Source organism: Puma concolor, chromosome C2 (assembly GCF_028749965.1).
Source record: "Puma concolor isolate L17-30 chromosome C2, mPumCon1.1.hap2, whole genome shotgun sequence".
In the NCBI taxonomy this organism is placed as follows: Eukaryota; Metazoa; Chordata; class Mammalia; order Carnivora; family Felidae; genus Puma; species Puma concolor.
The window spans coordinates 94,299,590-94,327,103 of NC_141675.1; the positions used below are offsets into that span (position 1 = coordinate 94,299,590).

The window sequence follows — 27,514 nt, forward strand, 5'->3', positions numbered from 1 at the left end:
TACTAAAACCTTCTTCATCCTACCCCTTGGTTCTATCACTGTGCTCACCTGTGGTGCCCTCAACCATGGCTACAGTAACTGCAATCCTGTCCAGCATGGCTGCCGGAAGTCTCTTCTGTGAAGGTAGCTGAGGTGGAGGGGTGGGAGTGCCGTTAAGGGTGGCCTGTTGAGCCCAGCACTCTCCAAAAAGTGGCCACTATATATGAGGTAGATGGCCCACTCCTGCAGTGGCAGGGCCATGAGTAGAGAGGGGTAACTCTGGGTGCTAAAACAAAACTTGAGACCGACACAGAAACAACTGGCCCACAAAGCTCACAGTCTGTCTACCGCCAAAGCCAATGGCTCCCCCAGGCTGCCCAATGCAGTCTTCTCTCCCCTTGAGACTACTGGTTTGTGTGAGGTAGTGAGGGAGGGGCTGTGTGGTTGGTCTAGGCCACACCCTCTGAGGAGATGCTGATAAAAAGGGAAAGCTGAGCAAGCTTCCTCAAATCACACGTAACACCCTACCCATCCCTTGCTTTGACTTAAACATTTCTGGTGAAGAACATCAGATCTTCTAGGGAGTAAAAGGAAGTTGGAAGATATATCACCCAAAGAAAAACTGAGAAACTTGCCATTATTTTGGAGACAGCAAGAAAAGAACATCTCAGAACTGGGGCCTCATCCTTTGATTTTTTTAACACAAGAGAAAAAGAGCAATTGTTCTTCAGCAGGTAAGTACATTTAATATTATCTTAACGTGGGATAGCTTGGTAAGAATAGTTACCAATAACATGGCTGCTTTTTTTTTTCTTAAGTTTACTTATTTATTTTGAGAGAAGGAGCAGGAAAGAGAGAATCCCAAGCAGGTTCCGCACTGCCAGTGCAGAGCCTGATGCAGGATTTGAACTCACAAACTGTGAGGTCATGACCTGAGCCCAAACCAAGAGTCAGACCGTTAACCAACTGAACCACCCAGGCACTCCAATCTGACTGCTTTTTAAACAAGCATACCATCACTCCTATCTCCAAGATGCATACCTATTTCCAAAGGAGCCTGCCGGGGTCTCATTCCCATAGGAGGCTGAGGCTTCCCAGCACAGTTGGAGAATCATCACCAGAATTATGGCTTATAAAATTCTGATGAATAAATGAATCCAAGCTAATCCTGGTTAAAATGGAGCGTGGCTAATAAAACAAACAATCAAGGGTGGCTGGAAAATGACCTCTGGGGTGGTTCCCAAAGAGGAGGCCCAGATGTCCTCTGGGTAGCATTGGACTATGTCTGTGGTGGCAACCTCAGAAGATCACATTGAAGCACAGCATTCTATTTCAGTTCTAAGTTTTGATATATTTACTGAAAAAAGTCAGCTTACTCACATTATAGTACATAATATAACTAAGTAATATTTGCAATATGTCTTTTCCCTTTCTACTGATAGATTTTTCTATCTGAATTTGTTTTCTATCTGAATCTGTTGATTCAGATCCTCTACCCCTTTAAGACATGTCTTTGTTTTTATATATACATATATATATACATATATATACACATATATATAAATATGTCTGTGTATATATATGTATATGTATATGTTAATGTATTGAGAAGGAAGTACTTTCGTAACTTAAGTACTGCCTTGGACAAACTATGCCCTCACCGATATTTTGTGTTTCTTGGTATGTTTTGAAGAACACCAGAACTTTGGCTAACCGATATTGACTGCCCTTGTAATTCTCTGTGCTTTTACCCAAAGTCTTAATCATCTCCATAAACAGAGCCATTCTATGGGAGAGCTGTGGTTAGTTTGGGGAACATGTACAAGGCAGGGTTACCTCCTTGGAGTTCCCCCAACCTTTGCTTTTCCCACAAGATTGTCTGCTTTAGAAGTTTCTCAGATTAAGATCGCCGACTCATTTCAGGCAGGCAACTAGGGAGTTTTACAACCCATACTAGGCCGACCTTCCTTCCTGGGTGACTCTTTTTCCTTTCCAGGTTGTGAAAATAAACCCACAACCTTTTATATTCAGGAGTTTGGAGACCCAGGTACACCATTCATGGTGTGTTTTTGCAAACGTCACAGGAGAACCCTCTGTATGAGACGATTGAATTGTCTTCTGTTCCTGCCTTGTGCTTGCTGGGAATTACCCATGTCTAACTTGGTTTGAAATTGTTTTCATTCTCTGCCCTACGCAGCAAAAGCCATGGATCACGCAGCAAAGTGGAAAACACCACTACTGAAGCACCCATATCCCAAGCTCTTTCCGCTCTTGATGCTAGCTAGTCTTTTTTACTTCTGTTCAGGTAAGGAACTTTCAGGAACTTGACTGAGTTTGCTGCTTCAAAGTTTAGGTGGTGGTGTTTTCTGTGCTGCCCCCTTCTGTCACCCTGCAAGCTAACCTTCGGGGGCTGGATTTGGGAGGCTGTTGAGAAGAGCAGGGCTCATCCTGCTGAAGGATGGTTCTGACTTTATTTTTAAAATCCAAACAAAATATCTTCTTTCTGCTGAACAGCATACTACCTGGTTTCCCCAAAGTAAAGAGAAGAATCTGGCTTCAGCATGGTTTGCCGGTTTGCAAAGAGCCTGACATCAAAGGTCCTTAAAAGGTCTTAAAAGCTGCTAACTTAAAGCATGTCCACACTGCAGGCATCACCCAGAATATCTAAGTGTGAGGGAAGGAGGCAGGTGGATGGGGAGAGGAGTTTGGGCACATGGATTACTGGCCCGCAGTGGTGGTCGTCGTATATTTTCTGTCCTGGGCTGGAAATTTTGCTATTTCACATGGTTGCTGAATCAAGAGAACTGTGACTTAAGTTTCACAATTTATGCATCAGATATTATATATATATTTGGCAGTTATATGACCTTTCCAACAGTTACAGTTTTCTTCTGGTAAGTTAGGGGAGCACCCTCAAGTCTCCTGGGGAGTCTAAAGAGTTTAAAAATACTTAGAAGGAAACGTATACAGGCTTCCTGGAAATATGTGTGTGTGTAGGAACCAATGAAAAGGAGAATATAAAATTAAAACCAGAGTTTTAGCAATTATAGCAGGAAAATTAGAGGCAAGCGGAAGGAGATGATCTTTGAGCTAAAGAAAAATATTTAGGAAAGCACTTTGTCCTATAGCTACAGCCAGATTTCTTTGTTGCTGTACTGAGTCAACAAACAAATCCATGAACTTCTCATGCTTGAACACCTACTATGTACTTAAAAACTGTGCCTGGGAATCCTGTCCTCTAAGAGATTTGAGTGTGTTAGTTGGAGAAGGCAAAATAACCCACAGGCAAATAAAGAGCAGTGAAGGGCCTGGTTCTGACTGTAAGAGCCTAAGACCAGGGCGGGCTGGGGCAGCTGGGCAGGCTTCTGGTGGAGGATGGGCGATGATGGGAGAATTCTGAGTAGGACAACAGCACAGACAAAGGCACAAAGGTAAGGATGAGTCTGGCACAAGCGGTCTTCCTTTTGTTTACTCATTTATTAATTCAACAAATGTTGAGCATCTCCTATGTACAGGAGACTTTTCTTGGTCCCGGGGACAAGTTGCGAGCAAAATTGGTGTGGCTGTTGTCTTCATGGAAGTTCTAGTCATTGGGAAGAACGTGAAAATCAATCAAAGAATCACTCAAATGAATGTATGAGCAACAAGCAATGTCTTCCTCTGCCAGGAGAGAGTGGTGAGGGAGATCTGGGTGAAGGTGGGAGAGCAGCATGTGGAGGAAACAAAGGAGCAGGAAAGTGAAAGCGGCTGGTGTTGGGGCAGGCGGAGGCAGGGACCAGATTCCATGGGGCTTGAAGGCCATGGTCAGGAATCTGAATGTTATTTAGAGAGTACTGGGAAGCCATGGAAGTGTTTTAAGGAGTTGTGACATGGTCTATACCAGTGCTGCTCACACCTCGATGATACATATCAATCACCCGGGGGCCTTGTCAAAAGCAGGAGATTTTTAGGGCAGTGAAAAGACTCAGTATGATACTGTAATGGTGGATACATGTCGTTTTATGTTTGTCAAAACCCATAGGATGTATAGTGTCAAGAATGACCCCTAAAGTAAAGTGCAGACTTTGGTGATAATGTGTTAATGTGGGTTCATTGATTGTCACAAATGTACCCTCTGGCCTAGGATGTTGATGGTAGGGGAAGCTGTGTGCATGGACAAGATGGAGTATACAGGAACTCTCTGTACTTTCTATTCATTTTGCTATGAACCTAAAACTGCTCTAAAATAAAGTCTGTATATTTTTTGAAAAATACAGTTTCTGCCTAGGTGGGTCAGGGAGGGGCCTGAGATTCTGCATTTTTTAACAAGCAGTCGGGTGATGCCGACACTGTTGGGCCACAGCCCTTCAGTTTGAGTAGTAAAGTTCTGAAATGACGTTACAAAAAAAAAGGTGTTGCTAGAGCAGAAAGAATGGCTTGTAGGGCTGACAGAGCGATTGTGTGAAACCTGTCAGGAGGCTGTTATAGACAGCTTTGATGAAGAGACTGGAGTCAGAGGGAGATGGGGGAATCAGAGGGTGTGTGTGATGTAGAATCGGGGAGAGTTTGCCAGACCGGGTGCAGCTAGGAGCTGAGCATGTCCTGTGGGAGGCAAGACTGGGTGAGATTATGGAGGCCTTTGCTTCAGGGAAAGGGATTTGGCACACACCTTCCTCTCCTGGTCTGGTCCAGGAAGCTGCACTACCACCCACCCCCAGCCGTTGCTGCCCAGGACAGGTGACCTCTTTGTCCTGAAAAGGGAGGGGCCAGCTGGACTCCTCTCTACTTCTGGTTTGGTCTGTGGAGGCAAAACTAAAAACTCATGTACTCCAGAAACTGGTATGTATGTATGTATGTATGTATGTATTTATTTTTAAATTTTTTAAATGTTTATTTTATTTCTGAGAGAGAGACAGAGTGCAAGCAGGGGAGGGACAGAGAGAGAGGCAGACACAGAATCCAAAGCAGGCTCCAGACTCTGAGTTGTCAGCACAGAGCCTGACGCAGGACTCAAACCCACAAACCGTGAGATCATGACCTGAGCCGAAGTCAAATGCTTAACCAACTGAGAAGTTGGCACCCCCAGTTTCTGGCACCCCCAGAAACTGGTATTTATAAGGCAGAGGATCTAACACGGTCGCTTTCAGAGGGGCTGACCTTATCAGGCAGCTTTCTCTGAGGTGGGATATCTTCAGGTAAGCACAGCTCTAAGGGGAGTGGAGAGGCCTTTGGTAGGAGTGGGCCAGGGACATAAGAAAGGTGTTGCCCGTAAGTTTATGGCATGAGGAAAACTGAGCCACGGGGAAAAGAATGCCCTCAATGTACCACAGACACTCTTCCTGTCATGTATTGTCTGAGCGCTGCTGGCCAAGGGTCCTAGAAGTCACAGTTCTTGCTGTGAGAACTCTGATATTCAATGTCCCTGAGCTTTTTAAAGATTTAAGTACTGTTTAGAGACACAAAAGGGTCAGACTTTATACAGAGTGCATAGGCTGGGTCTCAAGAGGAGAGAAAGTCAGGAGCAATGGAAAAAATCAGGTAACAAGTCTGAAATCTGTTAGCTGCTGGAGAGCAGATACTTCTCCCCCTTGTGTTCCCAGCACCAAGCCCAAGGCCAACAGGAGCCCCAGGTGTGCTGGTTCCCTTCATGAAAAGTACTTAGAAGTGTCCCCAAAGGTCACTTCCATTGGAAAGATATACACAGACCATTAGCAGTAAATCTCTAGATGGTGGGGTTATATCTATAACTTTTAGGTGTTTCTATATTTTCCATTCTTTCTAAATTTAGTGTGTTTCCTTTAGAGTTAGGGAACATCTTTACTTAAAAAGCACTCTCAAGTCCCAGTGAGCTAACATACAGCCCAACACATGGGGATTTAATCTGTTCTGCCCAGCTGTGGGCACTTGGCTCAGTCCGGATGTCAGCCAGTTACCACAGTGATTCTGGCCTGTCCTGGGTGTGATTCAATAAATCACATGCTGCACATGACAGGAAAGTTAATTAAGGAAATGAGAGAAAATTAAGTTTAAAATTTCTGTATAGTGTGTTACAATTAACTTAGCACTTTTACATCTGGGTATTATATGATTTACATCATATAATCCCCGTGATAATTATGTAAAGTTTTAGTAGAGAATGTATTATGCCCCTTTTGTAGAGATTCCCAAGGAACCAATTTGTCCGAGGTTATGATTCTAATGTGCAAAAACCGATGGAGGCAGATCTCATCTCCTAATGCCTAGTCATTCATTCAGTAAATATTTATTGAGTGCCTACTTTGGGCCAGTCCCTGTTCTAGATTCTGTGGATATAATGATAAACTAAACAGATAAAGTCCCCCCCCCCCCCACCCCTCGTTCCCATAGCCTCAGAAGTAACTGCTGCTGAAGATAAACTTGAAGAGAAGTAAATCAGGGCAAGGGACTAATGAGGAGCAGCATGGATGAGGTCTGGGAGGAGGGCACTGGTTAAAGAGAGTCAAAGAAGGGCTCCCTGACAAAGGGAAATGAGGAACTGGGCTGTGTGGATGTCTGGGGAAGGCAATGGTACACCTGTCATATGCCCACAACTGCAGAGGTATCTTCTGTGTGTTACCTCACAGAATCCTCATGCCCGCTTTGTTAGGTAAGTGTTGTTGTGCCCATCTGTAAAATAGTGAAGCAAGGTCAAAATTCAGCTAGGTTTTAGGTAGTAATACTCAGATTTCAGGGACCTGACTCTCCCCTCCAGAGCCACTGAAGCACACAAAACACTTCAGAGACCTTTTAATTGTCTGCATGTAGCAGCCCTGAGTATGGAAGCTGGGTCCCGGTGGAATTTCCAAATTGCCCAGAAGATTTTTGGTTCCTCTTTTCAGTCTGGTTCTTCTTCAGCATGAGTGTGTGGTGAGAGGAGTTCACATAGGAACATTAAGGATCCCATTGATGGTTACTGACCTTTAGAGAGACACCCACACTTCTCCTCAGATGGCTGGACAAAAACTCCTTAAGAGTCATCATTGAAGGGGTGCTTGCCTGGCTCAGTCAATAGAGCACATGACTCTTGATCTCAGGGTTGTGAGTTCAAGCCCCACATTGGGCGTGGAGCCTACTTAATTAACAACCAAAAAAAACCTTTTTTTAATTAAAAAAAAAGTCATTAGTCAAAGTAGCTCATTTTCAGTTAAGATTCCTCTTTTTTTCATTTTTGTTATTTTTATTTTTTTATTTTAGAGAGAGGAAGAGTGAGCAAGGGAAAGGGGCAGAGGGAGAGAAAGAGAGAATCTTAAGCAGGCTCCACACTGAAGGGCTCAATCCCACGACCCTGGGATTGAACTGGGACCTGAACTGAAATCAAGAGTCAGACACTCAACTGACTGAGCCATCTATGTGCCCCTGAGATTCCTCTTTTGCTAATGTCACCACATGTAAAAATTACTTAGAAATCCTGGATTCTTTTTGGGTGGGAACAAACAGATCATAGGGAAAGACCCTATTTAGAATCTCAGATGAATGAGCTGCTTTCTGTCGTGGTATCTGTAATGGCCAATAGCAAGACCAGAATCCTATGTATCTGATGTAACCCCTGAGTGAAATGAAAGGACCACAGGGTAGAAGTTGGGAGCAAGAGTTGGGGAAGGAAAGGAAAAGTCTTACAGAAGACCTGCCATGTACTAGGGACTTTTCCATTTATATCATTTAATTGAATTTAATTTTACAGTGATTCTGAGAGGTAGGTATTACATACTTTTTACTGATGAGGAATTGGATTAATCAGCAAGTGGCTGAGCTGGGACTAGAATCCAAGTCAGTAGGAATCCGTAGTTGATGCTCCTACATATCAGTTTGCTTCTGCTGTATTTTTTTAATGTAAAGTTTATTTATTTATTTTGAGAGACAGAAAGAGAGAGAGTGTGCATGCATCATGCGGGGGAGGGGCAGAGGGAGAGAGAGAGAATCCCAAGCAGTCTCTGCACTGTCAGCACAGAGCCCAAAGCGGACCTTGAACTCACAAAGCATTATCATGACCTGAGCCCAAACCAAAAGCCAACAGACCCTTAACTGACTGAGCCACCCATGTGCCCTCTGCTGTATCTTTCTCAAAAGAGCTCAGGTTGGGGCACCCGGGTGGCTCAGTCGGTTGACCGTCCAGCTTTTGATCTCCGCTCAGGTCATGATCTCACGATTTTGGGGGTTCGAGCCCTACATCGGGCTCTGTGCTGACAGCCTGAAGCTTGCCTGGGATTTTCTCTCTCTGCCCCACCCCCACTCATGCTGCGCACCCCCTCCCCCAAATAAATAAACATTAGACAAAAAAAGAACTCAGGTTATTTATCTATTATGTGCTCCTCTGAAGTATATCTTTTCATTTCTTCACTTTCTCGGTTATGTTCCCTAAAGCTGGGGGTGGCAGTGTTCTGTGCAATTGCCAAAAGGGGTGCCTGAGATCATTGGGAGTTTCCTCACACTGCTCTGAAGATACCCGCCATTAAAAAACTTACTTCCTAATGCTGTGGGGGGCCCATGTCCAATCTGATGAAGGCCTAAAGAACAGCTGTTGAGGTAGAGAGGTGCTCGTGCTCCATGATCATGCTATCTAAGAAGAGAGAGGGACTGGAGACTGGATCCTTTGATAGGGGCCTCCCCAGGGGATGCCATGTGGCTCTGGGGGATATGGGACATGATAGCATTGGTGGGGGAGGGAGTGGCTAGTGAAAGAGCTTGGGCTTGGGGGAATCTGCTTGTAGGTCAAGTGTAGCATAGGAAGAACGGCCATGCCTTCTGAACCAAAAAAATCAGAAAATATAGTCTGCCAGGGGAGTTTGGTGCTACTGATAAACGCTTAGGAGCTAACAAAAGGGTGGAGTTTGGATACTGAAATGTTGGTATTTCTGGAATATACTGATGGGAAAATGGGCAGAATGTTTTAAATGGGACCCTCTAATAGGGTAACTGTCACATGGATTGCAGATAGCTGAAAAGATAAGGACCGGATATAGATCCATTTAGCATTGCTGAAAAGGATAAAAATAGTCTGGGGGGGGGGGGGAGGTGTACACTAAACCTTGTCTGGTGGAGATGAGGGGAGTAAATTCAGCCTGAAGTCATGAGTTCATTCCAGGCCTGGAACAAAAACGACTGTGCTTCTCAAAGCAAAAATGTTCAATGGTGGGGTCTGGCTGGGGGTGTGGGCAGTGCTGGCCTACTTAATCCTGGAACCGGGGCCTAAAGTTGGGGAAACCAATAAACAAGGAGAGTGGCCTGAAAGGTCTGGGCCAGAAAGTGTAAAACAGGAGCAGCTTCCTCTTCTGGGCTTAGTTTTCTCACCTATAAATAAGACAACCAAAATGAACTGACATGGAAGTCCTTTTAAGATCTCACAGTCCAATGATTTCCATATTCCTCATCAGGCTGAGTACATTGTGTACCCATACTTAGCATTCATATGCTAGGTTGCCTAAAGTCCTCCTTTTTCTGGGACTAGTGGACCTTCTCCCTCACTGTCCATCGACAGATGAATGGAAAAGAAAATGGAGTATATACATATGATGGAATAGTATCATTATCTTATTATTCCTTAAAAAGGGAAGAGATTCTGGTACATGCTAAAACATGTATGAAACTTGAGGACACTATGCTAAGTGAAATATGTCAGTCACAAAAAGAAAATACTATATGATTCCAGTTATATGCAGTATCTAAAGTAGTCAAATTCATAGAAACAGAACATTAAGTGGTGGTTACCAAGAGGTTAAAAAAAAAAAAAAAAAAAGAAATGCATACAGAGTTCCAGATTTGCAAGATGAAAAGTTCTGGAGATCTGTTTCACAACAATGTGAATATACATAATACTACTAAACTGTACACTTAAAAATGGTTAAGATGGTATAGTTTACATTATTTTATTTTTTTAGAATGTATTTATTTTTTAATTTACATCCAAGTTAGTTAGCATATGGTACAACAATAATTTCAGGAGTAGATTCCTTAAACCCCTTACCCATTTAGCCCATGCCCCCTCCGACAACCCCTCCAGTAACCCTCTGTTTGTTCTCTATATTTAAAAGTCTCTTATGTTTTGTCCCCCTCCCTGTTTTTATATTATTTTTGCTTTCCTTCCTTTATGTTCATCTGTTTTGTATCTTAAATTCCTCATATGAGTGAAGTCATATGATATTTGTCTTTATCTGACTGGCTAATTTCACTTAGCGTAATACCTTCTAGTTCCATCCACAAAGTTGCAAATGGCAAGATTTCATTCTTTTTGATTGCTAAGTAATACTCCATTGTATATATAAACCACATCTTCTTTATCCATTCATCCCTCGATGGATATTTGGGCTCTTTCCATACTTTGGCTATTGTCGATAGTGCTGCTATAAACATTGGGGTGCTTGTGCCCCTTCAAAGCAGCACACCTGTATTCCTTGGTAAATACCTAGTAGTGCAGTTGCTGGGTCATAGGGTAGTTCTAGTTTTAATTTTTTGAGGAACCTCCATACTGTTTTCCAGAGTGGCTGCATCAGTTTGCGTTCCCACCAGCAGTGCAAAAGAGATCCTTTTTCTCCGCATCCTCACCAACATCTGTTGTTGCCTGAGTTGTTAATGTCAGCCATTCTGACAGGTGTGAGGTGGTATCTCATTGTGGTTTTGATTTGTATTTCCCTGATGATGAGTGATATTGAGCATTTTTTCATGTGTCGGTTGGCCATCTGGATGTCTTCTTTGGAGAAGTGTCTATTCATGTCTTTTGCCCATTTCTTCACTGGATTATTTGTTTTTTGGGTGTTGAGTTTGAGAAGTTCTTTGTAGATTTTGGATACTAACCCTTTATCTGATATGTCATTTGCAAATATCTTCTCCCATTCTGTCGGTCACCTTTTAGTTTTGCTGATTGTTTCCTTCACTGTGCAGAAGCTTTTTATTTTGATGAGGTCCCAGTAGTTAATTTTTGCTTTTGTTTCCCTTGCCTCCAGAGACATGTTGAGTAAGAAGTTGCTGAGGCCAAGGTCAGAGAGGTTTTTGCCTGCTTTCTCCTTGGGGATTTTGATGGCTTCCTGTCTTATGTTTAGGTCTCTTACCATTTTGAGTTTATTTTTGCGTATGGTGTAAGAATGTGGTCCAGGTTCATTTTTCTGCATGTTGCTGTCCAGTTTTCCCAGCACCACTTGCTGAAGAGACTGTCTTTATTCCATTGGATATTCTTTCCTGCTTTGTCAGAGATTAATTGGCCATATGTTTGTGGGTCCATTTCTGGGTTCTCTATTCTATTCCATTGATCTAAGTGTCTGTTTTTGTGTCAGTACCATACTGTCTTGATGATTACAGCTTTGTAGTAGAGGCTAAAGTCTGGGATTGTGATGCCTCCAGCTTTAGTCTTCTTCTTCAATATTACTTTGGCTATTCAGGGTCTTTTGTGGTTCCATACACATTTTAGAATTGTTTATTCTAGCTCTGTGAAGAATGCTGGTGTTATTTTGATGGGGATTGCTATTTTACATTTTTAAACCACAATAAAAAAAATAGCTCTGGGGACCAAAATGATCAAAATCAAACTGAGTTCTCTGATCATGCTTAGTCACTAGGTACAACACCTTGAGTTTTGTTATTGACAACTCTGAATTCCTGCTTGTGCAGGAGTCCAAATTTAATAAATACAAAATCTTTTCTTTCTGCCTCTCCTTAGGTATCATCCAGGTGAACAAGACAGTGGAAGAAGTAGCAGTACTATCCTGTGATTACAACATTTCCACCAAAGAACTGACGGAAATTCGAATCTATTGGCAAAAGGATGATGAAATGGTGTTGGCTGTCATGTCTGGCAAAGTACAAGTGTGGCCCAAGTACAAGAACCGCACATTCACTGACGTCACCGATAACCACTCCATTGTGATCATGGCTCTGCGCCTGTCAGACAATGGCAAATACACCTGTATCATTCAAAAGATTGAAAAAGGGTCTTACAAAGTGAAACACCTGACTTCGGTGATGTTATTGGTCAGAGGTCAGTGGGATTTTTCTGATTTACTATAAACTGGCAGACTGCTGATGCCCTTAAAGACATACTCCTATTGATTTAGGAGTATTGAAACATTGAAAATGTTACCAAGGAGGGATGTATCTGCATTTAGGGTTAAGTAAGTCTATAATGTTACAATAAACCCTAAGTGATCTCTCAAGACATTCTAGAAATATTGATTAGTGTGTATTTCTTGCATTTTGACAGTCCAAATTCATGGCAGTCATCCTGAAGTGCCTTCTGAATCATAAGGGGACACATTTGATTTGATGTAGCTGTACTATTAACTGCTCTTGCTCCAGTAATATATTCTTGTGAAAGTATATTCAAAGGTATAAGAACAATGCAGGCATAAATATTTTTCAAATAGTATTTGAATGCCTATTACTATGGCTACTATATTATTTATATTTATTATTATATTTGAGGCTCACATATAATGGTTATTCCTACAAAGTTACACATTAGAGGATTAGATACATAATTTATGTGGCCGGGAAGAAAATTCATAAATCAAAGTCCTACTTATACGTCTATCGTGAAGGCAAGCATTTCTTGGATAGGAAGGAATCTTGCGTTTATCACAGGTGGTAGTTCTAGAGGATACTAATATAGCCTGAGCCCCTTGCTGAGAAATTACAGCCCTTGACCATTCCCTCATACTTGAAATTCAAACACATTTCTTTTTCTTCCTGGACACTTGGGCCTTTAGTGGAAACTAAACCTATTACTTAATGAAAGATAATCATTAACCTTGATAACAGATCATGTAAGTGGATCCTTGGCAAATTCTTCACTATTCTTCTCTGCAGTCTGCAGCTATTTTGAATCTTTCACTTTAGCACCCAAATCACAGTTAAAGCTTAGGAAGTGAGCCAGTTGTATAGAATTATCTTAAACCTCACTCTGTACTCCCTACTCATGAAGACAGCAATAATTATATAGGGGTGTGATTTTAGGTGTTCTTCAAAGCCCACCTTCTCCAAAATTCTAACCTGCATTGATTCTGAGAATCCCCACCATTATTGCTGCTCCTGCTTAGTTTCAGCACTTTTCCCCCTATGAGATCTCTGTTAAAAATGAAAATGTTTTACCTGGGGAGGAGGTAGCACCACAAACATATTAACCTGTATTAGTTAACGCATTGGCTATAGTCCTTCCTCTAATGGAATACCTAATGGGAAGTTGACTTAGGACTATGTACATTTAAAAAATTTTTTTTTCAATATATGAAATTTATTGTCAAATTGGTTTCCATACAAAACCCAGTGCTCATCCCAAAAGGTGCATTTTGATAGAAGGATGAAGAATAAAACCCAAGAGGGAAAAGAGTCGGAGTCTCAGGGAGTGCAAGACTACAGCAGGAGACCAAGGTCAGCCAAGAAGGCAACACGAGAGTGCTAGGGGCCTCAAAAGGGCCAGGAGGGGGTGCCGTGGTAGGCACAAAAGTCAGAAAGGGGAAGACAAAAAGGGAAGCTTCACTTGCTTCATTTGACTCAGAACCAATCAATTCTGATTTTTCCATCTCAGTCAGTTAGAGCAGTGCTTCTCAAATGTTAAGGTTCCTATGAATCACTTGGAGATCTTATTAAAACACAGAGTCAAATTCAGTAGGTCTGGGGTTGGATCTTCAATTCTGTGCCAACAGACTACCAAGTGATGCCTATATGGCTACTGTATGGTACGGTATGGCACAGTGATGGTATGGTATGGATGGTATGGTATGGACCACAGTTTGAGAAACAAGAAATTAAATAATCACTTGTTTGACAAGGGTGATCACTGTCCCACTTTGCCTAAGACTGAGAATTTTCCTCAAACGAGAGGTTTTCAGTGCCAAACCTGGGAAAATCTCAGGCTAACCAGGACAAGTTGGTTTTTCTACATTTGCCTAAGATTGCAAAATGATATTATATCAGCATAGCAGTATATAAAAGCCTCCATTAACCAGTATTTGGAGGAAATAGCTATACTAGTTAACAGATTAACTAGGATAACAGATTTTTAGCTTTCTAACATATGTGCACCTCTTCTTCCAGTAAGATATTTTTACCCTACCCATTAAGATTGGTGAAAACATGGGTTTAATTCATTAAAATGAGATACAAAGGAGTAATTCTTTGATAGTTCACAGTCTTGCAAGGCCTTAAGTACTATTACTTGATATGGATCACCTCCCTGAAGCGATAGGAGATAGCTGAGGCTGTTCTAAGCCTAGCCAGACCTTGCAAAGATGGTTTTTAATAGATAGAATATTTTTAATATTCTTGTGGTTAAGTATCTCTCAGAAAAGCAGCATGCAGAAATGAACATGAATCATAATTTAGGATATGACTTACTTGGATTTGTTATTCCAGGTTAAAACACATAACAATGATGTTATAAGAAATAAAGGGAATATTCTTTTTTTTTTTTTTTTTTTTTTAAGATTTTAAGTAACCTCTACACCCAACTTGGGCCTTGAACTTACAACCTCAAGATCAAGAGTTGCATGCTCCACAGACTGAGCCACCCATGTGCCCTACAAAGGGAATATTCTTGGTGTCAGCTACCATTGTAATGATCTCATCTTATAAGATAAATTTAAGAAGTAGAAATGTCAAACTAAAAATGGTTCAGGAAAATGTCAAACTTAATTTAGAGACAGAGTTGATTCAAAAAAGGTGACTTCACCTCCAACCAAATGCAAGCTTTTCTTTTTCCTGGCAATTCTAATCACTTGACATAACTTCCCCTTTCTCGTATTATTCACAGTTCTGCCAGGCGGTTTGGGAAGTTTTCCCCTGAGCAACTTGATATAAACAAGGGAGCTCATCTAAGAGGGCAAATTTGAGACCCACCTAAGTCAGTCTATTAACTGATTTCCTGTGTGTCAGGCTCTGTGCTTTATGATTTATATTAATGATGTCATTTAATGCTTACAACCCTGGAAGGCAAGTGTTATTATCCCCATCTTACAGATGAGCAAAGTAAAACCGAAAGTGGTTAAGCGATTGGCCCAGGGTTAAAGGGCAAAACTGGTTTTAAAGCTTGCTGTTGGATCTTGGCCAGTCTGTGCCTTAAAGGAATCTTTAGTAATCATGTATGGTTCACAGATGGTCTTTTCAAAAACCCCAACTTTCTGGAGAAGCACAGTCCTCATGAGTGGCTTCAGTTTTGCATTGTTTGTCTTGTATTAAAAGAAAATCCAAGTGGCACGATTTGTTTACATTGTGATACTTTTTTTTTTTTAAGTAGGCGTCACACCCAGCACAGAGCCCAATGCCCATGCGGAGCTTGAAATCATGACCCTGAGATCAAGACCTGAGCTGAGATCAAGAGTCGGACGCTTAATCGACTGAGCCACCCAGGCATCCCAATGATACTTTCTAAATAAACTCTTAAAAAAAAAAAACAAAAAACCTGCTGTTGATTACTATTATGCTATACTACACCTCTTTGTGGAACTCCAAATTGTGAAAAGAAAACTAACTGTATGGATGGGATGAAGTATCTGGGGCTTGGTTCCCCACATTCAGGCTGAGAAGTATAAATTTCTTTAGGCCTAAGAATAAGGAAGAAAACGGGTAAAGGAGCTTTCTCCCATGTTCTCTGCAGTCATTTCACCATGCTTTGTTTTGTATATGCTTTCGTATCTCATTGGGAGTCAAATATACAAATGAAAGAGTGCCTCAAGTATCTCAGAGGAATGCTAGGAAGTCTCTTCTGTCCTTGTAACACATATCAGAACAGCAAGGGAGTCAGCAAAGTATAGTGGTTGAGATCACAGGCTCAGTGTTGTACAATTTGGACAGAGGTTTATCTTATTAAAGACTACTTTTGAAAAAGTAAGAGCATGCTAAAGAAAATTTAGAGTAGTGGTTATCTCAAGTGTGGGAAATAGGGAGACAACAAAGGCGTGACCATACAACTAGATTTGCATAAGTTACAGTCAATGTGCTGGCTTTCAAGTTGGATGTGCTGGCTTTCGTGGGTGTTTTTTACAGTATTAATTAATAAATAGATCAATAAAAGCCATTTTATCTACCTCAAACATTAGGAAGAAAGGGAAGAAAAGAAAGGCAGGAAAGGAAAAGAGAAGAAAAAGCAGGCAAGAGAAGAGAAGAGGAAGAAAAGGAAGGTTCTGGTATCAGAAAAATTTGGATTGATACCCCAGTTTTGCCACTTACTCATGATTTCTCTCAACCTCAATCTGATTATAAAATGTAAATTAGGTTAAATCATATGAAATTGCTGATATTTGGTCTTTCTTGATGTATACCTGCCTCCTAGGGTTGTTGTAGAGATGAAATGAAATAGTGTCCAGACCTAAAAAACATTAAGAGTTCAATAAATGTTGTCTATTGTTTTTCTCTTCACTGCTTACAAACGCAAATACTATGTCTATATCTATTCATATAAATCTACTTCTTTCTATAAGTGGTCTCCTACCTCCATCAAAAGTGATGAAGAATTGGGGTGCCTGGCTGGTTCAGTCGGAAGAGCATGGGGCTCTTGATCTCAGGGTCATGAGTTCGAGTCCCACATGGGGTGTAGAGATCTTTTAAAAAAAGTGATGAAGAATTGTTATACCCAATTCAAACCAAAGTTAATCTTTGGATCATACAGAAGTATTAATGATTTGTGGGAAGTTGTAAATTATATCTCATTTTATTATTCTTATCAAAACCAGATAATTTATTTAAAAAAAAACAACAACCTCACTTCTCCCACCCCACCCCCAATACATAACAATATGTACTTACATCCTTGTTCTTTCTTTAGCTGACTTCCCTGTCCCTAGTATAACTGATCTTGGAAATCCATCTCATAACATCAAAAGGATAATGTGCTTAACTTCTGGAGGTTTTCCAAAGCCTCACCTCTCCTGGCTGGAAAATGAAGAAGAATTAAATGCCATCAACACAACAGTTTCCCAAGATCCTGAAACTGAGCTCTACACTATTAGCAGTGAACTGGATTTCAATATGACAAACAACCATAGCTTCCTGTGTCTTGTCAAGTATGGAAACTTAATAGTATCACAGATCTTCAACTGGCAAAAATGTAAGTAACATTGTTCTGGGGAGTTTCTACTATGTAAAATCTAAAAAGAAAATAACTCAGCCAGATACATTGTAGAATTATGCATACTGACTTTGATAGCATTTCCTGTAGTATTTTTAGACCCACAAATGTTATGGTGACTTAAGGTCACTGTATAACGTGTGACCATAACGTTACTAGACTAATTGTTTTTAAAATAAACTTTCTAAAATTGAGACATCCAAATATCAAGTGGCCAGCTTAGGAAGTCATTGTAACAATAGTGTTGATATCGAAAGCACTAAAATTTGTCCTTCTTTGGACTTGCCATTAGGGCTTTGGTGCTTTCTTTTTGGGTACCTCCTTCCCATTGTCCCATGGTGTCAAATAATTGTCTTTTGTGGGTGAATGTGCCTTTTAAGAACTACTGGTTCATTCAGAACCAAGTCTGGTAAAGAAGGTAAATGACAAGATACTTGAGGACAATGCCTGAAAAGAAGGTCATTTTTGCCGAAACACCATGACCAAATACTTTACCCTTCAGGTAGTAAACATACAGAATTTTCTGTCCCCAAGAGGTGAAATCATTTGAAAATATAAAATGGGAAAAGCTGGGCTTATATCAATTTATGCATGTTAAACCCTTAGTAGGTTATTACAGAACTCAGATACTTGAAATAAGTGTCTAACTTCTATGGCTGATTATATGGAAGACCAGCAGACCTCTCCCTCACCCCCTGAGCCCACTCCTAATGACATGTTTTGTGGATGCATAGTAATAAACAATATACTGAATCTGATATACACTGAGTGGCACATGGATACATAGTATAATATATAATGTATAGCGTGTCTTCCTCTTATCTTTACTTGTAATAGAGGAGATATTTTAGATGGTCTAGTAGCTCATTCTAGCTAATGAGCTAGATTTACTGTAGATCTTTCCTTCTTGAGGTGAACTCATTCATTATTTTTCTCAATAGGTAATGAGATAAAATTTCCTGGGAAAATTAGTTCAAATGCAAACACAGTTTTGACATGTTTTTATTAATAGTCCAAGCTCATTTCTTTCCATCATCTTTTATGTGTTCTAAAAAATTTATAAAAATGAGATTTGAATCATATAGCTTATTAATTCATTTTCTTTTCTTTTTTTTTTTTTTAAATTTTTTTTTTACATTTATTTATTTTTGAGACAGAGAGAGACAGAGCATGAACAGGAGAGGGGCAGAGAGAGGGGGGTACACAGAATCGGAAGCAGGCTCCAGGCTCTGAGCCATCAGCCCAGAGCCTGACGCGGGGCTCGAACTCACGGATGGCGAGATCGTGACCTGAGCTGAAGTCGGACTCTTAACCGACTGTGCCACCCAGGCGCCCCTAGCTTATTAATTCAGCATTACTTTTCACTTTATTAATATATCATTATTTAATCAATTTTAGATTATTGTGATTAAGGCAGGGAGTAAGTAGTCCACAGAAGGGTAATAGCTTCAGTTATCTTATTTTGGACATTATATTTGGACTATGAATGTATATGATATTTTAGGACAGTAATTGGCAAATATTTTCAGAAAAGTAATATTTCAGTAAATATTTTAGTCTTTGTAGGTCATATGGTCTCTGGATGGCACCAACTCAATTTTGCTCAATTTTACAGCATGGAAGCTGCCATAGACAAGACATAAATGAAGGCTATGGCTGTGTTCAAACAAAAGTTTATTCTAAAAAAGAGGGAGTAGGCCAGGTTTGGCCTGTAATTTGCTAACTTACAGGAAACAGAATGTAGCCCATTCAAATAAAAGGATGGAGCTGCTATTTAAAGATGATTTAGACCACCCAGCTTTATCATCTTTTCCCTAATATGCCTTCTCTCAATTCTTCCCTCAAGCTAAGGATGAACAGTATCCCTTTTCCGTCTAATGAAAAATACTAGCTCTTTACCCTCTTTGGTCTACAGTTACAACAATTAATGGAAAGATGATTAAGTACATGTGTTTGTTCATTTCTTTGTTCATTCAATCTTTATTAAGTAGTTATCAGCTATTAAGCATCTTGATAGATACCAGCCTTGATGGTCAGAGAGCTTTAGTATATCAATACTTTAAATCTCATTTATTGAACTATAGTCATCATTAAGAGTCAAAAGCAAATAATGCATTTGTGGCTGGTCAAGGGCTGACTGCATAAACAAACAAAAATTAGGCATACAGTTCATAGAAATATTATAAGTCAATGTGAGTGAAGCTTTACTATGTAAGTACCCACTCAAAAAAAATACACCCAGGGGCACCTGGGTAGCTTAGTCAGTTGAGTGTCCAACTCTTGACTTTGGCTTAGGTCATGATCCCAGGGTCATAGGTTTGAGGATGCATGTCATGCTTAACACCTAGCGTGGAGCCTGCTTAAGATTCTGTCTTTCTCCCTCTGCCCCTCTCCCCTGCTCGCAAGCTCGCTCTCTCTCTAAAATAAAAAAATAAAATAAAAGTTAATTAATTTATTAGTTAAAATTTATTTATTAAATTCATTAATTTATTAATGAAAAACACACATATTTATTTTTTTTAAATTTTTTTTCAACGTTTATTTATTTTTTTTGGGACAGAGAGAGACAGAACATGAACAGGGGAGGGGCAGAGAGAGAGGGAGACACAGAATCAGAAACAGGCTCCAGGCTCTGAGCCATCAGCCCAGAGCCCGACGCGGGGCTCGAACTCATGGACCGCGAGATCGTGACCTGGCTGAAGTCGGACGCTCAACCGACTGCGCCACCCAGGCGCCCCATACACACGTATTTATTAATGAAACAGATTGGGTCCATGATTCTTTGAGTCTGGATCTGCCAAATTGGTTAACCCTTGATACAGTGGAAGGCACATAGGTTTGTGGAAGGGGGTAAATCAGGGCATCCCACTCATGGTGTGTCTGATAAGCACGGGTAGATGTCTCACATAACTCTGCAGTTAGGGTTCTGAGTCTGCTCTGTGGCACATGTACTAGGTTCCTAACTGGCATCATGACAGAGCCAGTTTGCCGCGACTAGTTCCTCCTTTTTTCTCTCAAACATCCTCTTTCTAGGCTGCCTGAGGCTTGAGGATGGATGGGAAGTGGCCTTCCTTCTGAGTGGAAGCCAGGAGTGAGTCGGAATCTGAAACTTTTAGACTCCCAGGATAATAACCAGAGCCCCCTTGTCATTCTGGTCGTTTGAGGCCAATCCTGGTAATCACGCATCTTCATGCAATCTAAAGAAAACCAAAGTTCCCTAGTGTCTAAGTGGCAGGAGCACTATAATCAAATGTGCATTTTAGAATGATTACTGGGGCAGAATGTGTAGTTATTATTAGAGCCTAGGAAACCAGAGGCAAAGAGACCAAATGTAGACTACTAAGGTGGGCAAGAAGAAAAACCTGAACTAAATAAAGTAGTTGCTGCATGAGATTTTGGGGAAAGGAACCAATTGCAGAGGTATCCTGAATACAGAATAGAAAGTCCATGGGGACCTGCTGGGAAGTGAGCACAAAAAGAAGCCTTTACTCTTGTTTAGGTAACTAATGGTGTTGCTGTTCACTGAGATGGGTGAATATAGGTGGAAGATATGCTTTGGAAAGAATATATTGAGTGTAGTTTAAATCAGGTGGAAATGCTAGCATCCAGCCATCTAGTTGGCAGCTGGAAATTCAAATCTGGAGTTCAGAAATGAGATCAGAAATATGATATGCAGACTTACAAATCAGATGATATTTTAAATCTTGGGTGTGGATGAGATCACCCAGGAAGACTGGGGCCAGAGAATGGGACCACAGATGGAACCATGAGAGCAACGGTATTTGAAGAACAAGGGGAGGAAGAGCCTATGAAGGAAACGGAGTCGGAACAAACAGAAGGAGAAGAAGGTGGTGTCATAGAAGTCCAAGGAGGAGGAGGCTTCAACTGGGCCACATGCTGATGAGAATAAGCTGAAGACCAACATTTACCCTCTCATTTTCATCAGAAAAACGAAAAAGCAAAAAGTTAGCAAATGTTCAATATTGATTAGTAAACTATTCCAGAGAAATCAGAAGATGAGCTGCTAATATTTCTTTTGTGTCCCTGTCCTTTCTCTAGATGCCATTCTAACTACTAAAGAATAAACAATGTAGCTACTGCTCCTGATCAGCAGGGACAGACAGCAGTCCCACATCCCTGTCTCCTCTCCACCCACATTGTTCCCTGTGTCCCCCCTGTTCTCTCTGTTCTGTGTTCTACAGCTGCTAGCTGGTTTGCAGAGCTCCCCTCCAGGATGACCCCACCTAATACCAAACCACAGCTACTCTTAGTTCTTTGCTATGCCTCTTCTATCCTTCCAGAAGCTCTAGGCTGGACGGTGAAAATTAAATGTGTATCTGAAAATAAATGCAAAAGAACTCCTGTAGCTTTAGGCAGCCACTGTGAGGTGTGTGTGTGTGTGTGTGTGTGTGTGTGTGTGTGTGTGTGTTAAGAGAATGTGCTAAGAGAAAGGGAAAAGGCATGACAGATCTAGAAAAAGAAAAATAAGGCATATCTAGAACATGATGTCAAATAATTATTAATAACACATAGTTATATCAGCTATAAAAATGAGATATAAAGACAAGAATGCTGTTAAAGTATCTCCTTAGAATCTTTTTCATGTCAATTTAACTCAGTAAATGCAACTTCCAAAATGTCTTTTTCACATTTAATATCTGACATCTGGATATTAGTTGCCCACAAATATGTGTCCGATCAAAGAGTTACGCAAGAAAAATGCTAGCAGCTGCACAGTGGATGAGCAGAGAAAGCAGTGAAATACTCTATAGTTGTGTCAACATAAGAGGCATAGAATATGGCAGGTGGAAACACATGAGAGCTGACACTCTTCTTTTCCCTCCACAGCAGAGCCACAGCCTTCTAATAATCAGCTCTGGATCATTATCCTGAGCTCAGTAGTAAGTGGGATTGTTGTGATCACTGCACTTACCTTAAGATGCCTAGTCCACAGTAAGTACTATCGTACTATCATTCTGACCTTCATTCCTGGAAGCCCAAACTCCATCAGTATGGGTCAGCATCTCTCTGAGGTTTTAGCCTCGGTTATAGCCTCCTCCTGTTTTATGGAAACTTTAGTGTCTCATTTATGTGTCTCACCAAGTTCTGTTCATCCACTGGACAGACGTTTCTCGGACACCTACTATGTGCCCCGTTCTCTACTAGGCACTGGAGTTACAAGTATGAGCAATCACTCCCCTCAAGACACATTCTAGTTTAGTCCTTTTATTTTCCCCCCAACTTTATATTTTCTTGGAGACGCTGAGGCCTGCTAACTAATTTGAAGACATTTCTGATGCAAAGTGATATTCTAATCTTTGATTTTCAATTGGATAAAAGTCAGAATGCCAAGGTTTGGGGCTAAGACTCATCCCACAGGTAGGATAAAAAGGTCTGGTGGGCTCAAGGATGATTTTGATACAGACTGCCCAGCCTTACCCCTCTAGTTCAGGATTTCCCATTCTTAATACTACTGACATTTGGGGCCAGATAATTCTTTGTTTTAGGGTTCTGTTCTGTGCATTGTAGCATATTTAGCAGCATCTCTAGGCTCTACTCACTATATGCCAGTAGCACCCCTGCCCCAGTTGTGACAACCAAAAATGTCCCTATTACATTACAAATGTTCCAGGGAAGGTGTGGGGGGAGGGGGTGGTTAGAAATCTCCCTGGTTTAAGAACCACTGACCTAGTTCTAACCCAGCAAAGGCTTGCTGAGATATATGGGCACCATTTAAGGGAAACTAACCTATCTAAATCTTTATTGTTTGTGCTTGTTTTCAAGGACCTGCTGCAAGGTGGAGACAAAGAGAAATGGGGAGAGCGCGGAAATGGAAAAGATCTCACCTGTCTACATAGATTCTGCAGAACCACTGTATGAGCAGAGCATCTGGAGGTAGCCTCTTTAGCTCTTCTCTACTAGGGTGGAATATATGAGATACATGGATTATGAGGCACAGTGCCTTCTTCCTCTCAGCACCAAATTTAAGCTCTTTCACCTACTACTACTAACCTGAATTAAAAACCTAATTCAGGTTACTCTAAACAGGTGATTGGCATCTCTTCTCCCCACATACGACTTGCTTATTGTATAACTTCTTTCTCTGCTGTACCATTCTGCCATGTTGAAATGTCTCCCTCTTGTCAGTCAACTCAGTGTCTTTCATTACCTATAAAACACTACTTTAAGTGCATCTTGAATATTCCTGGCCCAACTCCTTGTGCTGATCATTCCTTTTCCCCTGTATCCTTCACTGATGGACACTGATTGGGGTCACTTACTGGTCACTCTGTACACTGGTCACTCAGTAACATCCTCTTTGGTCTCCCTGCCTCTTATAGAGCCATCCTACTAACCCAGTAACAGAGCTAAATTTCATAATCACTTCTCCATGTCATTTTTCCCACTTAAAAACTCAGAAGAGACCCCCCCCCCCCATGCCTTGAAAAGCTTGAAGACTTTGAACTTTCCACATTTCAGTTGATCTCTTTAGTATAAACATTCTCAGTTCTTTCAACTGTTCTCCATGTAGTAGTTCCAGAAGCTTCGTGTGAATACACTAAATGTCAACAAATGGAGTCCAGGACTTTAGATATGGTCTAATTCTACATACAATGAGAAAATTACTATCTGGGATCTGAAATGTTCTTTATGTTAAGGAAGACTAACACAACATCAGCTTTTTTTGAGTCACAGTATTAACTTACATCAATTTTGTATTATCCTAAACTACCCAGTTCTTTTCAGTAAGAGAAACATTAGAATCCAAGAGACTGATACCAGATCCAGGGTGGTTGATAGCCTCCGTAAACAGTTCCGTTTTGACTTACGAAGTTAGGGTGAAAAAGTATAAGAAATGCGAGTCTCTCTGCTGAATCATTAACTGTGAACTCGCAGGAAATATGGCAGATAAAAAAAACATGTTGAAGACACCATGAAGATAGTCAGCCAAATCCAGGATGTGAGAAATTATAAGACAAATGACCCAATTTCTTCAACAAGTAAATGGCATAGAAAGGGGTGTTATAGATCAAAAGAAACCTGAGACATATGAATGAAAAGTAACATTTGTTTCTTGTTTACTCTGTGATTCAAACAAGCCAATTGTCAAAATACATTTTTTAGGTAATTGGGGAAAATTGAACACCATCTGTATGTTAGATGTTAATGAATTGTTTATTAATCTTGTTAGATATGATAATGCTGTAATTATGCTAACATAAGCATCACCTATGAGAAATACATACATACTCAAGCATCTGCACATAAAATGATGTGCTACCTAGGATTTAAAATTATCTGAAGAAATTAAAATTTGGGTAGGCATAGGGAAAGATGAAACAAGAATAGCAGAAAATGCATAGTTGTAAGCTAGTGAGGAGGCCCATGAATTCACTGAATCTAGTCTTCTATGCAATGTATGAACCTCTCTGAAATAGGCTGGTGCCTTTGGGCTATTAGTATGAATGTAACTTTCTATAGTGTTACTATCATTGAAGAAATAAAGATGTTTTCACAGGGGGAAAAAAACAAGAGTCTATGGAGTTACCTTTACAAAACAAAAGGAAATTAAACACAACACCTGAGATTTATATAATAGATTTTGTTTTACAAAAGCATTATTTCATTTTAGTCTTATAAAAATCTCTATGAGCAAGTTCTTTACATCCATTTTATAGGAAAGAAACCTGAGGCACCCTCCCACAGGCTGAGTGATTTTCCCAAGGTCGGGCCGGCAAGGAGCAAAGCCAGAACTCAAACTGGGCATTAAGCTCCGGTTCCTTTCACACCATAGCAGCCTATACACATTTCCCCACAATAGTCTCTCAGTTTCCTATCCTGTTTTCTTTACAACTTCTTTAGGATGCTCTGTCCAGGATGTCCCCCTCAGTTCTGTGATTACCTAGAGCTTCCCTGACTTCCCTTATTAACAGTCTTCTGCTCAGTTGGCTGATACCTCATATTGAAGCCATGGGTCCAGTCTTCTACGTGGCCATCTTGTCCAGTTCAAGCAACAATGCCTTTGAACTGCTGTAGCAGTGCTATCTTGAGCACATCACATTCCATCCCGGGTTTATTTTCACATGCTGTGTCTTATACTCTTTACTAAAATTGTAGGCTTATTGAGAACAACCATGCCTGATATGTCTGTTTGCCTCATAGGTAGAAGAGTATTGCCTTGATCAATAGTTTGGTTGATAACTGGTGCTTAATATTTGTCTGACATTTCATGTATCAGAAATTGTCAGACTTGTCCTAAATTCTCCCATAATTCAGACTTCCCTTTATATTCTTTAGCCATCAAGATTAATATCTACAATGCCCCCTCAATTTGGGAGCACCTATGTGATACAAAATATAAAATTTTAAAATGTTTTCTTCCTTTGGGGATTTAGGGTTTAAAGTATTTTATTTGTTTGTTTCCTCAGGTCCCACCTCCATCTTAGATTGACCTCTTTGAATTTCCTCAGATGGCCAGGATTATCCCACCTTGTACTTCATGTATCTGTTTTCTAGGAGCCTCTTCATTTCAGTGGCTCTGCAGAAAGTGACTAGTGGAATACAGTGGGAACATTAGTAGCTCTGGTAGGCTTGGTCAAAGAATTTAGAAACACAGAATTGCTTGAGCCTGGAAGAGACATTTGAAAATACTTGTTAATGACAAGGACATCAAGGCCCAGGAGGTGACCTGAATGATCAAGGCCAGAGCCAGAACCCAGATTTCCTGTGTCTGGTGCTCTTTTCCATCATCAGTCTGGGTCTGTGGTATTAACTGGTGTATATATACATACACACCAGTCACAACGTTTCTGGAAAAAGAATTTGTCCAATGTCAGGCCAACTTTATGGACTTGATCTGATGCAACACTGAAGGACTTTATGTTGTAAAAAGCAATCTGATGCTAATGTGTGGGTAGTATGCTGGTATGTATACCAATATGAGGATGATGGAACATTGTCTATGTGTAGCCAGTATTTCATTTTCCTTTGTGCTCTCCTCTGTTGCTCTCCCACTTCTCTATCAGGTTCTGGAGAAAGACCTATCCAAAACTAATATCCTCTAACATGTAAGATGAATGACTTATACACTTCAAAACAATAGCCAGGTTGGAGAGGGATAGTCACATCCTACTGGTTCATATTGGACTGATAATCTCCTTAAATGGCTTCATGTTGTTTAACCTCATTTATAAAATATTTATGAGAAAGTTCTCATTTAAAATGAGATGGGTTTTTATTGTGTATTACTAAACAGTAAGCTATCTTTAGAAATTGAGGTAATGAAAGTAGCATTCCATAGGGCTTCCTCAGATCACTAAAGTGGCTTTTCCTCCTTGGCATTTCTGATCCTTCCGAGATCAGCAGAGAATTGAAAAGTGGCAAACTGCTACTCCTGTGTTACTTACTCATGACTCCCCTTTCTCTGACATTGCCTTCCACAACTCAGTGGACCAGGAAGTGGTCCTTGGTCCTAACTTAAGCTGGAGGAATCAGATATTCTCATTTGAAAATTTGAAGTTGGATAGCAAGTTGACCAAGTATCTCAAATATGGCTAGATTTAAAACATTTAATTTTGGTAGCTATAAAAGGACTGAATTATGCTATATAGTCTAAGAAACAGAAGTACACTTTTAAATGGTTGCTCTCAGAACAAAATCATGGAAGAAATAAAAGTAGGAGACTGACAAAAACTTTTAGCAAAGAAACAAAAAAAAGGGAGTTGCTGCATTTGGTTAAGATTAGTAATCCTTAGACATGATCAAAAGGAGACCTCAAGAAGTAGTCACAAAACAGAAGACACCTAAGAGAGCTTATTTATATTTAAAATAAGTTATATTGTTACTTATTACATTTGATAAATGTGTCAGTACTATTTTTTTCAAAAAGTGGTATTTTACCTTCATTCTGGTATTTTTGTGATATTAAAAAAAATATTTTAAAAACCAATCACTAGTTTTATAATTTCTAGTTGGGAGAATTTAATCTATATGTGTATATGAATAAAGCAATAAAGAGATTGAGTAACTGCCAATTTGTCAGCAATTTATGAATAGGATAATTAAGAAAAACAGGTTTTATGGAATGTGGTGAGAACATGTAAATCGTGGTAAAAATATACTTGTGCACAGGTTCTTCTAGCCTTATAACTACTACTATTTGTTTTTCTATCATCCCCTGTGGGCCAGGGCATTGTGTTACGCTCTACATGCATCATTTCATTTAATACCCATTGTGATATGGATACTGTTTCATTTGATACAGGGGAAAACTGAGACTTAAAGTAGAATGGCTTTGCTTTGGTCACATGGCTGCAAAGCCATAGATGCCAAGCCAGCGATTTGCCTCCAGAGCCCATGGTTTCAGCCATTACACCACGTGGCTACACAAACCTGGCTCCTGAAAATGGTTATTTTTAGGGCAGGAACTAAAAACAAAGAGGCCCAACATGAAAACAAAGCACTAGATGTACACTTAGTGCATTGCTCCCC

General features: G+C 40.4%; 1 protein-coding gene across 2 annotated transcripts; it reads left to right on the plus strand.

The window, feature by feature from the left end:
• Positions 1–27,057, plus strand: CD80 (CD80 molecule). Of its 2 annotated transcripts, XM_025913309.2 has the most exons (7): positions 11–713; positions 2,177–2,284; positions 11,624–11,941; positions 16,721–17,002; positions 21,872–21,976; positions 22,808–22,918; positions 25,453–27,057. In XM_025913309.2, exons 2-6 carry the CDS (start codon positions 2,185–2,187, stop codon positions 22,879–22,881), a joined length of 879 nt encoding a protein of 292 aa, XP_025769094.1. In that variant the 5' UTR covers positions 11–713; positions 2,177–2,184; the 3' UTR covers positions 22,882–22,918; positions 25,453–27,057. The 2 variants fall into 2 exon arrangements, 1 of the variants encoding a protein (XP_025769094.1); XR_015240292.1 differs by having other exon boundaries at positions 1–713; positions 21,872–22,918.
• The last annotated feature ends 457 nt before the right edge of the window (positions 27,058–27,514 follow it).

Bases quoted from the DNA above. Each gene is read 5' to 3' on its own strand.
- CD80 (XM_025913309.2), top strand. From the start codon at position 2,185: ATGGATCACGCAGCAAAGTGGAAAACACCACTACTGAAGCACCCATAT. The intron at 2,285-11,623 runs GTAAGGAACTTT...GCCTCTCCTTAG, and splicing joins TCTTTTTTACTTCTGTTCAG to GTATCATCCAGGTGAACAAG. The intron at 17,003-21,871 runs GTAAGTAACATT...TTCCCTCCACAG, and splicing joins GATCTTCAACTGGCAAAAAT to CAGAGCCACAGCCTTCTAAT.